The sequence below is a fragment of the Leopardus geoffroyi genome, chromosome B4, assembly GCF_018350155.1.
Source record: "Leopardus geoffroyi isolate Oge1 chromosome B4, O.geoffroyi_Oge1_pat1.0, whole genome shotgun sequence".
NCBI lineage: Eukaryota > Metazoa > Chordata > Mammalia > Carnivora > Felidae > Leopardus > Leopardus geoffroyi.
Window position 1 is genome coordinate 49690001 of NC_059341.1, and position 14673 is coordinate 49704673.

General features: G+C 36.9%; 1 protein-coding gene across 1 annotated transcript in view; it reads right to left on the reverse strand.

Moving 5' to 3' along the window:
- The window catches only part of SLC15A5 (solute carrier family 15 member 5), an 86901-nt gene that overhangs the window by 17147 nt on the left and 55081 nt on the right, over positions 1 to 14673 (reverse strand). Inside the window, exon 7 of the mRNA XM_045464259.1 lies at positions 7791 to 7919. Within this exon, the coding sequence (XP_045320215.1) occupies positions 7791 to 7919 (129 nt within the window). The remainder of the gene's footprint in view (positions 1 to 7790; positions 7920 to 14673) is intronic.

Below are 14673 nucleotides of genomic sequence, written 5' to 3' on the forward strand. Positions count from 1 at the left end.
TATAAGGGTGAGTTCATTCTCTTGAAGAGCACTGGGAGGTAAAAACCCATCAAGATAGTGTGTTCTCATGATGATTTCAATGAATTATCATGGAAATGAGTTTTAGAAGAGAGGTAATGCTTTGTGATAATAGCCCGATAATGCCATTAGCTATGAACTGTAATTGTAATAGCATTAGTCAAATGAATATATCTGATATTAATTTGAGTGTCAAATATTTCTATAAGATTCTTCTTGTTAATTAAACATCAGCCGTGGTATTATTAATTCACTATCTAGCCAGTGCTCGCACATAGTAGGAACCCAATACGTATTTGTGAACTGAATTTATAAGTCAACCTCGAAGTGGAACTGTTTAAAATAGTAAAATACTGAATTTAAATAATATCATGGATATAGCAGGAACTGACTTTTCCCAATATCTGCTTATTTGTACAGTCTGTTCACTATTGTAACTTCAGTTAGCTAATGATGTAGACTTGTTTATTTCAGAATTTGAAAACATATCCACCCCCCTCTTGCATATTTGGAGGGAAATCACATGTGAGGTTTACTTCAAATTGCTTTAATTCAAGAGTATGGTTTGTGCCTTTCTTCCTCTCTTGTGGTTTTCAGACCATTTTAAAATCTACCAGACAGCTTCATAACTGCATTGGATACCTATCACTGGACAAAATCATGCTTTAGGTAGTTTGGTATTGCTCTTTGTAATGACCAGTATCAACTGGGCCTTCAACACTGATGGCAATCCTAATTTTCTTCTTCTAAATCATCTCTCGCTCCTGTGACAACACGTTCTTACCTCCCTGCTCTTCCTATTCCTCATTTTCATCCTAATCCCCCTTTGCTCTCATGAATGGCTTGCTGCATATGTCATAAAGAAAACTGAGAGCCTTGAACAGTAGGAGTCAGCATCTTTCCAAAAACAGGACCACACCTCCCATTCTCTCTTCTGTTTTAGTGCAGGAAAGAAGCATCCATCCTCCAGTAAGAAGTCAATCTCTCTTCTTTCTCTTGCATTTTTAGCTTCTCCATCTACACCAGATGTTCTTATCGGTTAAATATGGCCAAGTATCTCTGGAAATAAAAAAGTATCTTGAACTCACACCTAACGTCCCAGATAAAATACAGGACCCATCATTAAATTTGAATCTCAGAACAACAACGAGTTATTTTCTAGGGTCAGCTCTGTCATAAATATCATACAAATAATTTTTTGGTGTAAAGTATGCTCACAGTATTGCGTGAGACATGCTTATACTAAAAGCGAGGTATTCATTGTTTACCTGAAAGTTCAAAAGACTCTGTGCTTTTATTTATTAAATCTGGCAAATCTACCCACATGCCCATCTAACCACCACTTTATCTCTTAAATCTTCTTTAGTGCCAAGTTCCTCAAAAAGGTTGTTAGAATGTGATACCTTTAATGTTTCACTTACTAGATATTCTTCACCCTATTCCAAACTTGTCTTCATTTCCTTCTTACCACTGACATGACTCTTGTAGTTTTCAGTGATAATGATGTTGCCAAACCTGCAGATACTTTCCATTCTTCATTTTTATTTGATCTCACAGTAGGATTTTACCCAGTTTACCATTTCCTGTTTGAAACAATCCTCATATATATATATATATATATATATATATATATATGCATATTTATTTATCTATGGTTATGGAAATTTTAGTAGTTTAATATTTTGAAAATATTAGAAATATTGAAGATACAGAACTCAGGAAGGGAGTAAAGAATTTAGCTGTTTGATTCCCATCAAGATCATTTTAAGTTAAAAATGTGATCTTTTAAAATTCTCATTTAAATATCTGTGATTATTGAGACCACTGACAGCCGTGTTGCCATGAAACTCTGAGTCGCTCATGAAACAGGAATTTGTAGTTGCAGTAAACTTGAAAGAAAATATTTATGCATCTGGAAAACTATTTAACTGGATCCCATAAGTCCATGCCTATTTTCTTAAAGATGTGTTTCTTCAAATTCATGTCAGTGCCTCAGGTCCAGCTTCATCTGGGTTTTGAAATGAGATTTTTAGACCTAGGAAGGGAAAATGGCCTGCTACCTCATAATTTATCTTTAGCCAGGCCATTCTCTACTTGTCTGTCAACTGGTCTAGTGCCAGCGCTCCCATAGCTTACTTGGTGGGCCCACAATTCTCACAGGCAAATCGTGCTCATGGTGTTCAGTCAGAATTAGATTCAGAATCCTCCTTCTATAATGGGGGTATGTATCTCAGATATAACTTGTTCTACATCCTCAACCTTTGGCTCCACAGAGACCTTTGAAGCTGCTCAGAGGCCTTAGAGTTCATAACAATATCAGGGCAGAGTTCAAAATTCTCTTAGACGATGGAAAGAACTATCCATTGTTATGGGCTCAAAAGAGATAGAAAGGGCAGATCTTTGAGTCAGACAAATCTGAAATTCAACTCAGTTCTTAATAAGCTGTGAGACCTTGAGCACAATACTTAACTTTTCTGAGTCTCAATTTCTCCTTCTCTAAAATGGTGTCACTAATAACTTCCAAGATTTCTATGAGAACTAGAGGAAATAGACGTAAAGCACCACATTGATAAAAGTGCACAAAAGTAATGGTTTGTATTGTTATTGTACATCTACAATATACAATCAAACGGCTAAATTCCTTACTCCCTTCCTGAATTCTAAGAGGAAGGACTAACAGGGACAAGAAGATGTATTCCTTGACTTCTTGATTCTGCCCAATTATCCTTTTTCCCTTAGACATTTTGCTTTGGATCTTTCAATCATCTTCATGTCCATAACTAAGATGTCACTTTTCACTGAATTCTATTTTGTTATTTTTTTTTCAAAAGGTAAGCTTAGACTCATGAGTATGAGAAAATTGATCTGACTGCTAATGGCATATGGTGGAAATAAGCAGTTTGACTGACTTCTTCACTCCCTTATATTAGCATTGCTACTTTTAGATAAACTATTCCTGAAATGATTAGTGTAGGAGGATGGGTTTAGTCTTGTATCTTCTCCTTTAAAGCACTCAGAGTTAGAGATCCCAGAAGGATCAGTTTTCTCACTTGTACTGAAAATGTCACTCTAACAGTTATCTGTCTGCACAGTCAAGTTTTGAGAAATCTTTTGAATTTACCACATTCACACCATTCTCCATCATGGTGCTAAAAATGACTAATGCAGCTTGGAGACTGGGAGACTGTGATAGCTGATCGTCTCTTCCAATCATACACCAACACTCACACACACTCACATGCACACATGCTCAGCTGACATGAATCCTTAAAGGTTTAAAATATCTTATATGCTAAATGGAACGTGGAGGCATGTGGGATGCTTAAACACATAGTTACACTGTTGGGGTCTTTATGGTCGGCTCTGTCATAAAAATTGGTCTGGCTGTTTGACTAAAAGACTGATCTTGTTTTAACCAAACAGGCCATGACAACGTACGACTTCCTTTATATTTAAAGTAAGCTCTGGCATTAAAATTATCATCATCTCTGAGAAAAGTGGAGTGCAGCATTCCCTTTTTTAAATAAAGGGAAAGTCTTAGAGAAGATAATGACCTACCCAATGTCATCCATATAGGATCATTCTTTTTTAGGGGCCTTAATTGGTCACATAAGCCAATTTAGGGTCACAAGACCTAATCCTCTAAATAAACTTCACTTCCTTTCTTGATGAATGCTATTCTGATGGCTAAAGGGAGTGTCACAAACACAGATATATCCTGCTCCCAGAAAAACATATGACAGTCTCCTGTGACATCATTCAGGGAATGATGAAATGCATGGGCTGAATGATAGTAATTAGATGAAGTGGGAGCTGATTACATCCAAAAGAGGAAGATTAGTTGATAACTTGCAGTGAGATCTTTAGGAACTTTCCATAAGGTTCTATTTTTGGTCCTGTCCAATTCAACAATTTTTTCAATTACCTGGAAGAAGTCTAGGAACTTGCTTACTAAATTTGCAGATGACACAAAGCTAGTAGAAGAGTAAAGATTAGTAACTCACTGGGTGACAGAATCAAGTTTTAAAAATGTCTGTTATTTAAGATGGTGAATTAACATTTATAAAGGATAAAGTCCTGAATTTAATTAGAAAAAAAAATTGTGATACGGTGAGTGAAACTGAACTGAGAGCAACTGCTTAAAAAAACAAAACAAAACAAAACAAAACAAAACAAAACAAAACAAAACAAAACACACCTCAGGTTTTAATTGACCATAAGCACAATGCAGCTACTAAAAAAATCAATGCAATCTCTGTTGGCATTCAAAAAGAGAGAGGGTGAGAGAGTCACCAGGTTGATAAAAGTAACAACTTGAGTATTGTGTTTAATCCTAGAAACCGTAATACTAGACCATAACCATCTTTACTGAGCACATATTGTGTGTATTACGAACTTAACCCTCGTAACAACACAATGAGCTATGTATTGTTGTTATTGATATGGAAACTGAGGACACATACCTAGACTGCCTAGATTGGAACATTGTACAGCATTATTTCTCCAAATCTTTATCAGATGTTGGAAGAGTTGATATGTGGATAGAAAATAACCTTTATTCTGTGGAACATAGTTGTCAGCAAATGGGCAGACTCAGGTTACATCTCAAAGCAGAGAATTTTCTGGGTGTTAGATGACGCTGGTCCATCCAGTTTGGGGTACAATGTTAGACTAGATGGGCTCTGACATAATATCGAATTGTAAAATTCTAATTTATTGGGATAAGACTTGATGCAAAACAATATTATTATGAACAACAACAACAAAAACCTTTGAAGAAAAAGTAAATTGAATTAGTGGTAATTTAAATGGTGTTCGCTTGACTATAAGTTTAGAGAGCACCCCACTCATATTTATGTGGCGAAGACGTCCTCACCATTTGTCCTTGGTAAACGTCCTTTCATGGGCACCAAACTCTGATAAATTTATATCAACTTGTATTTATTCATCTTTTGCTATGTCTAGAATATTATCAATGATATCCTACATGTAGACCCTTATCCAAGGAGGTTGTGTTGCAAAATAACAAATGTCTTTAAAAGGCTTTTACACTGGGTGACCCCTAATAGTTGTTTGGTGTATCAAAAGCAATGTTGATGTTGGTGTTAGAACGCTGAGAGGGTCAGATCTCTGTCATACTAGCTATGACCACTGAACCATTTTGCTTTCGTTTTTCTGTTTCAATTATTACATTTCAAAAATAAGGATAATAATATTGCCTTTATAAAATTCTTGCATTAAATACAATAAAATACCATTCTATTCATATTCTCAACAGAAATTTAGGTTTTCAGTGAAATAGATTGCAAGAATAATGGTGTGTAATAAAGAGTTTGCCTGGCCTTTGTCCTCGATTCCTGGTTGGTAAACACCAAACCCTTTGAGTTTTCTGAGTAACTGGAATGTCTTTGTTATTCATGGTGGTTCCCCAGGAGCCCCACCTAAGAGTTTATGCTAATGAGCTGACACCTAAGGGGCCTGGCCAGCCAGGAAGACCCAACACTGATTAGACGGCTGGGGCTTTGAGCCAAGTAAAAGCCCAACCTCTGGAGGGAAGAGAGGCGGGAGACTGTGTTTAATCATATGGCCAATGGCTCAATCAATCTTGCCTACATAAATAATAAAACTTCAATGAAAATTCTGCATACTGAAGTTTAAGTAAGCTTCCCTGGTTGGCTATATTCTGTATATTGTCACACTGGTGAGCCAGTTGGCCACTGCATCGCTGAGGATGAAGGTGCTTTCACTTTTGGAACCCTCTTAGACACTGTCCTGATTTGTACTTTTTTTTTCTATAATAAAGCTGTAATCATAAGTGTTCTGCTTTCCTGAGTTCTGTGAGTCTCTCTAGCAAATTGTCAAACTGGAGGGGATCTTGGGGACCTCGACATTTATTATAGCCAGCTTATCAGAAGCAATGGCAGTCCTGGGGACCTCTGAACTTGTGGCTGATGACTAAAGTTAGCACAGTCTTGTGAAGTTTGGCCTAACTGGGTAAGTTCCTCAAACATGCATATGAAAAATGTAGATTTATGTAAAAGATAAACTGATAATAATATTTGACTTTGTAATTCTTCTAGAATATGTCAAATGTGGTTTGATTATAGACCTTTTTTTAAACGTTTGTTTATTTTGAGAGAGAGAGAAAGAGCTCAAGGAGGGGAGGGGCAGAGGCAGAGGAAGAGAGAGAAAGAATCCCAAGCACACTCCGTGTTGTCAGCACAGAACCCATGGTGGGGCTTGAACTCACAAACTGAGATCATGACCTGAGAGCCAAAATCAAGAGCTGGACGCTTCACCGACTGTGCCACCCAGGTGCCCCTGATTATAGACATTTTTTAAGCAAATTTTCAGAGACATCTTCAATGAGTAATGCTGAAGAAAATAAATATATGCTGAACACATGTGTATGTAAAGATATAGGTAAGACTTTCTCAGGTTATCCTCTAAAACTCTAATACCAGTGCTTTGTTCTGTGTTTATATGTATAAAGAACCTAACCACCAGAGAGGTTAACAGCTTGCTGCCGTGTACATGTGTTGTTATGACTGGTTGGATTTTTGTCCTTTGAGAAATGGAACCAAATCTTAAATAACTCCATATAGCACAGAGCCTAATACACAGTAAGCATTCAATACACACTTGTTGAACTTTCTCAGTTAACTAAGAAAAAGGCAGGGTTTGATCTTATTAAGAACCAATCAAGGGTTGTACATTTGCTCCCTAGAACTCTACTATACCTATCATCAAATTTATCACTCTTCATTTTATTGCTTCGCTATACCCGCGGAAACACTGAGAATGTGGAAGTGTGTATTTCTTTGCCATGGTGTCCCCAGTGTTCAATATGATGTCTAGAACAGAGTGGGTCACCTATAAATATTTTTGAATGAAAATAGTGTTAAAAGGAGTTTTTCACTCATAGAAATTAATTTTTCCCTAGTTTGAAAGCAAGTAAATTAAATTTGTTTGTTGCAAGAGAACACAAGCCAATGCTTTCTTTTAAGTGCACAACTGTATTTTTCAAAGTAGAGAAGAATAAGCTTGTAAGATTTTCATAAAATAAGCAAAATTAATTTTAAAAAAATGTGAAGCCGTATTAACATCTTAGAACAAATAAAGGAAAAAGTCTGTGGATTTAAAATACAGCCAAAGGTATTTCACCATGATATCTAATTACTGTTGTCATCCTGTTGATTTTTCTACCAGCACATATGAGTTGTACTTTTTGGTTGCACGTGAATTTTTCAGATGGGTTGTTTTCCTAATCAATTTGTATGGGAAAAATTTTCCAAGACCATTTGCTATTCAATTTACAATTTCTCTTTGGTTGCGTAGACATGATTTCTCGGCAATCACAAGGAAAAAAGATCATCCAGATACTCCCCCTCCTCCTAGATTTACATAGGACTCACCTTTTCTGAGGATTATGTACGCCAGCTGTGAGACATTATTGAATATGCCCTCATTGAAAAATCTAATAAGAATATAATGACCGATTTGTTTTAAAATACGCTAAAGAAAGACAGCAGAAAGGGTCTCATGAGAAGTGACATTCTGTAATTACCTCCTCCTATCAAAAGAAAAACAATTCCCAGAAATTAATGAATACAGCAAGAGTCTATTTCCTATCTTAATTCTATCTTAATTGCAAAAGTGGATCAATTAAAAAAAAGACTACCCTGGCAAAGCCCTTCTCTTAAGGTTTTGTCTCCCAATTCTCTAGTCATCAAATCAATATATATATAAGCATACCGTGAATCTATTTTTACCTTCTGAGATGAGATATACCAACTCCACCAGCAGTGCCCCCATGAAACAACCAAATCCATTGAACAGTGTCAAAAGATTCATACAGGTTCCTCTGATGGTACTTGGAACAAATCTGTGTATTACAGAGACTGAGAGGAAAAGAGGTCAAAATTTAGAACATTCACTATAAAATACTTTCATAGATATTATTCAAATTCGTGTTGATCGTACCTCAGAAAAAGTTTACTGATAAAGACAAAATTTGAGTTAGACTTTGTTAAAGTTACTATAGTAAGACATTGTGATGTTAGAATTTACGTATGTCTAAAAGGAATAAAATATGGCAAAATATACTCTTGTACAGGTACATGGAAAATTTGATTACTTGGTGGTTTGAGTGTCCCAATATATTCACCCAAATTTTACTCCTTTTTGAATATTTCTTACTAATTTTAGATTGAGGTGAGGATTATACTAGGTAATATGACAATGTAATAATGAGGTCTACCACTCTGTGAGTGTATATACATCATTAGTTTCCGTGTAGAAAACTTGAATTTATCATATAAAATTAGCATGGAGATTAAGAGGATGGGTTCTGGAGTTAAACAAGATTATGCTAAAATCCTAGCTCAACTATTTACTACTTCTGTGATTTTAAGTATGTTACTCAAACTTTCCAAGCCTCAGTGTTCTTCTCTATAAAATGGGAATAATATCATCACCCACTTGCAGAGGTCCTGTGGCTCTTACTTGCTGTACTGTATGTATAATACTATATTAGTAGGAATGGAATCAGATTGGCTATTTTTTAACAGTATTAATCTTACCATGTCAAATGTCCCGTACTTCCACAAAGCCCCTTACATGCATTTAAATTATCCTATTTAGGGAGAGGTTACCTAAAGAGAGACAATAGCTTAAACTTTGGGTCTCCAAAATGGTTATCTTTTTTCCCCACGTCATTGTTGGGGTAATGGTGGCGAGAGGTTTGGAAACAATCATGGAGAATTTTTTTTTATTTCAATTACAAATAATATATTTTAACAGACTCTAATTCTAGAGAACACACTGATGGTTACAGAGGGGAGGAGGTGGGAGGTGGGTGAAATAGGTGATGGGGATTAAGAAGGGCACTTGCCATCATGAGCACAGGGTGATGTTTGAAGTGCTGAATCACTCTATTGTACACCTGAAACTAATATAACACTGTATGTTAACTAACTGGAATTAAAGTAAAAACTTAAAAAGCCCCCCAATTTTTTTTCTGATATCAGAAATAGATGAAAATGAGTATATCTGATTTTGTACATACGATATTAACTATCTTAAAATATGCATCGCAACTTTAGGGATACATGCTAAAATATTTACAACATTTATCATAATAGGGTATCTGGGATTTGCGTCAAAATTATACAAAGAGGAGGAAGACAGTGTGCAAGTGAGAGTAGAGATGAGACAGGTTTGGCTAGGAGTTGAAAATTATTAAAGCTGGAATGTGAATACAGCAGGAGTTCATTACACTAATCTCTCTCTTTTGCATATGTGTGGCAAAAAATTGGAAGGGAATACATTAAATAACGTGAGCAATGTTAGCTCTGAGTGGTTGAATTATCAGATTTTTAATTTTCCTTCTTCTTACTTTTTCTGTACTTTGCAAATTTTTCTACAGTGAGAGATCATAAATAAACATTAAAAGGAAAGTGGTTATAGAAAACCTATATACTGTAAAGGCTAAACCTTTAGTTTCCTTTTCTATAAAAAGAGATCTTATCATCTCTTCCCTTCTCTCTCAGGAAAATTTCACCCCTGATTTACTTGTACTTTAGCCCAGAAAAACTGTGCATTTGTTCAGCACTTTAAAAAAAATACTTATTTTTGAGAGAGAGAGAGAGAGAGAGAGAGAGAGAAGGGGAGGGGCAGAGAGACAGGGACAGAGGACCCCAAGCAGACTTTGTGCAGACAGCAGACAGCCAGATGCGGGGCTCGAACACAGGAACCACAAGATCATGACCAGATCCAAAGTTCAACTGAGCCACCAACTGAGGCTGAGCCACCCAGGCAGTCCTTCCTGTTCAGCACTTTGAAATAAACTTACTAATACATAATGTAAATGTATTCATGCTCCTTCCTGCCATTCATTTAACATTTCTCTTTTGTTTTCTGCATGTTTTTATTTATCATCCAATAAACATTTAAACGAATCCCTATCTGTGATCCAGGAAATGTGCTGAGTGTTCCAGGCATGAGTGGAAAAGGCGCCGGTGCATCTTTCCTAGATTTCCAACTCCAGGCAGGCAGAGACCAGAGATGTGCACAACAGGAAGGGGAGTGCTAAACAGGCACTTAACCAAAATACTTATTGGAGGTGAAGATAATGATGGTGATAAATAAAATACTGCGGAGAAGGGCTTCAAATGTTGGCTGCAAGGGGCCGTATAGGTACCCTAGCTCTCTTGTGTAGTGCAAATCACCAGCAGGAGCCTGAGGCCAATCTCACAAGTTTCTTTCAGGACGATCCAGAGGAGAGTGGGAGCGAAATGCTGAAGAGGCTTTGGGAAGAAATGATTCACAGTTATAAAAAGGATTTGGCTTATGAACTTTCCTTTCTATAAATATGAGGAGACAAACAATGGGCAGAAAGACTAAGTAGGCCGATTTCTTTCACTGAGAAAAAGCAGAACGTACAAGCCCATTATTACTCTGCTAGTTAATTATTAATCCTATGCTTTTCTCTTGCTAGAACTTCTGGTGCGGTATATAATTCATGAGCACACTTTGCCAGCTCTCTGCCTGCTGGTTAATCTCTCTTTGGTGTCATTTTAGTCGTTTTGAAAGCCTCCGGTTCCCTTTTAGAGGACTTAGCTTTTCAAGCCCTCGGATCTCCATTTTCAGGCATCTTACTTGCATGTTCCGATCTCTTTCGACTTTAGTGATAATCAACCTGATTTTTTAGACTCTGTGGTACTTGTTTTAGCACATAATAGTATAGATAGTAGCAACAAGTCTGCCTCTATTCCAAAATTCTCATTTTACTATGAAGACACAGTAAAAAATATTCAGTGTATGTGAAAGCTGGTCTTGCCAAGGAGAGCTGAAATGTGCCTCCAGGTGGAGGCTGGTTAGTGTTTGCAAAGATGCCCCATCACAGCATCTGCGGAATCTACAAACCATAGCGTTGTAATCCCCTTCCCGAGGCACCTGGTATTGGGGACTCATTGCTGGAAATTTCTTTTACTCCAATTGTTCTTAAACTGTTAAAGGTGCTTATTATGTCTGGGGAGAAGTTATTTTGTATATGTGCAGCGGAAGCTAGCACAGGGGAGAAGTTATTTTGAACATGTGTAAGAGAAGTACCGTAGTCCTAGAAAATGGAACTTTATTCTATTACTGCTTTCAGATCATCATTCCTTCCACATACTGAAAAGCTTCAGCTTATTGTTTCTGATTGTATCATCTAATCAAAGTTATCTGATTGTATCATCTAATACTTCTCTTTTGTGATGTCATCTATCAATCTCTAGGACATTTTCCTCTGTTATTCAAAGTCATCAACTCCTCTCTCCTGGTCCTCTGTCCACTTCTATTCCTGCCTTAGTTCCTGGCAATTTTACCATATACATAGATCATCCTTCCAACCTCCCTTCTTCCCAAATCTTGGTTTTTCAGTTCCTTTCTAATATCTAATGTCTCCTAACTCTACATTAGCCACTCATACCCGTGGTCACACCCTGAACCTTGTCCCCCAGACCAGGAGTTGGTGAACTACCATTAGGTAAGGTTCAGCTTCCACCCATTTATAAATAAAGTTTATTGGAACACAGCCACATCCATTCATTATATATACCTATGACTGCTCATACACCACAATGACAGAGTAGTTGTAAGAGAGACGGTATGAAAATCCTAACTATTTACTGTCTACCACTTTTTGGAAAAAGTTAACCCATACCTTAGACCAGTAATGGTAACCACTCCATAATCTCAACTTTGTGCATCCTCTGACTACCACCTTCTGTCTTCCCAGTTTACTGTGTGCTACTCAACCACAAAATGCTTATACTCCTTCAGGACTTCCACTCCATTGCTTTTTTCATTATTCTCACCTCTTTGATGCCCTTTATGTTCTTACTTCTCTTTTAGCCAAGTTCCATAGTCAATTGGTATGATCATATTCTTTTCTATACCCTCATCCCCTTGTCTTTCTCTTGCTTTTCTGGAAGTTCATTGGCCAAATAATTCACTCTCTGCCATCTCTGCTCTTAGATCCATGCAGCCTAGTGTTTCTGGAAGAAAACCACAACCATGTTGACCAACTCCTTTGAAATTCCTGACCACAAACCTCAAATGGTCTCCTAATACTCCCTGCCAATATTCTATATCTCCTTAGTTCATTCACTCTCTCATCGTTTAGACAACGATTTCATACCTCTCCCCTCTCCTCAAACCCCCAAATATCCTGCTTCATCCTCACTCAGAGTCATGGCCTGGAATCCTACTTTACTGAAAAAAATCAATTACCAGAAGAGAATTTCCACAGAAATCTCCATGTCATATATATGCACCTATGAATTTCTGTACCCACATACTCAGATCTCTAAACTGTTACCATTGATGAATTATTCTTGCCACATTCTCAACTTGTAAATTAGATCTCAACCTCACTCCCTCCAGTATTTCCCACTCCCAAATACCATCAATTTTCCCTCTTTTGAGTCATTCCCACCAACATGCTATATGATGCCATTATCTTTCCCTCCTTAAATATATATAAACAACTCTTTCTTAGCCCCAGTCTTTTGTCAGCTACCGTCGTTCCATTTGTTTTATCTCTTTTGCAGCAAAATTCTTCAAGTGAAATATCTACAGTTCTCTTCCCATTATCCTTTATTCATTTTTTTTAGTTTCTTTATTTAAATTCAAGTTAGTTAACATACAGCATAGTATTGATTTTAGTAGAGCCCAGTGATATTCACTTAGATATAGCACCCTGTGCTCATCCCAACAAGTGCCCTCCTTAATGCCCATCACCCATTTAGCCCATCCCCCCTGAACTTTCCTCCAGCAACCCTCAGTTTGTTCTCTCTATTTAAGAGTCTCTTATGGTTTGCCTCCCTCTTTGTTTTTATCTTACTTTTGCTTTCCTTCCCCTATGTTCCTTTGTTGTGTCTCCTAAATTCCATATATGAGTGAAATCGTATCATATTTCTTTGACTGACTTATTTGGCTTAGCATAATACACTCTAGTTCCATCCACGTTGTTGCAAATAGCAAGATTTCATTTTTTTTGATCATCTAGTAGCATTCCATTGCATGTATATACCACTCCTTTTTTTTTTAATTTCATTTTTTTTAATTTACATCCAAATTAGCATATAGTGCAACAATGATTTCAGCAGATTCCTTAATACCCCTTACCCATTTAGCCCATCCCCTCCAGTACCCCTCTGTTCTCCATATTTAAGAGTCTCTTATGTTTTGTCCCCCTCCCTGTTTTTACATTATTTTTGTTTCCTTTCCCTTCTGTTCATCTGTTTTCTCTCTTGAAGTCCTCGTATGAGTGAAGTCATATGATATTTGTCTTTCTCTGACTAATTTCGCTTAGCATAATACCCCCTAGTTCCATCCATGTAGTTGTGAATGGCAAGATTTCAATCTTTTTGATTGCTGAGTAATACTCCATTGTATATGTATATACCCCATCTTCTTTATCCATTCATCCATCAATGGACATTTGGGCTCTTTCCACACTTTGGCTATTGTTGATAGTGCTGCTATACACATGGGGGTGCACGTGTCCCTTCAAAACAGCACACCTGTATCCCATGGATGAATGCCTAGTAGTGCAATTACTGGGTCGTAGGGTAGTTCTATTTTTAGTTTTTTGAGGAACCTCCATACTGTTTTCCAGAGTGGCTGCACCAGCTTGCATTCCCACCAGCAATGCAAAAGAGATGCTCTTTCTCCGCATCCTCGCCAACATCTGTTGTTGCCTGAGTCCTTAATGTTAGCCATTCTGACAGGTGTGAGGTGGTATCTCATTGTGATTTGATTTGTATTTCTTTGATGGTAAGTGACGTCGAGCATATTTTCATGTGTCAGTTGACCATCTGGATGTCTTCTTTGGGGAAGTGTCTATTCATGTCTTTTGCCCATTTCTTCACTGGATTATTTGTGCAGGGGTGCCGAAGCGTCCAACTCTTGATCTCAGCTCAGGTCTTGATCTCAGGGTCATGAGTTCAAGCGCCACATTAGGCTCCATGCTGGGTGTGGAGCCTACTTAAAAAAAAAAAGAAACTACATGGACAGAAATTTTCATCTTTTTTTTTTTTTTAATTGATGCATCTTAAGATTCTAGAGTAGTGTCAGGCATATTGTAGGCATCCATGCAGTATTTTTTGAATAAATAAAACAAACACAGATTATGAGATAGCTGGCATATACATTGGTATAATCAAAACATAATTTGAAAAGTTTTCTATGTGTTTTTTCTTTCTTGTAGATCATCTCTAAGATATAACATGACTTAGTATGGGAAACAATGTCCACTGAAATTTGGAATGTAATCCACTGTGTTTCCTTGCTCAATGTCATCAATGTAAGACACTGACAGTAATTTGAATAATATGTTTTATTGTGCTCACATAGAAATAGCTATAGATTTTATTAATTCATTTGTTTATTCAAAATGTAATTACTAATCATCTGCTCTGTACGTGCACTTTTAAGGAAGGAAGAACATTAGAACATAAGGATGGATAATGAGGATAAGAATCTTAACTTACAGACTGCACATTCTTATGGTAAGAGGCAGGCAATAAAGATACACATATAAATAAGATACTTTAGATCCTGACAAGTGCTATTAGAAAAAATGGAACACGGTAATGGTATAAAAGT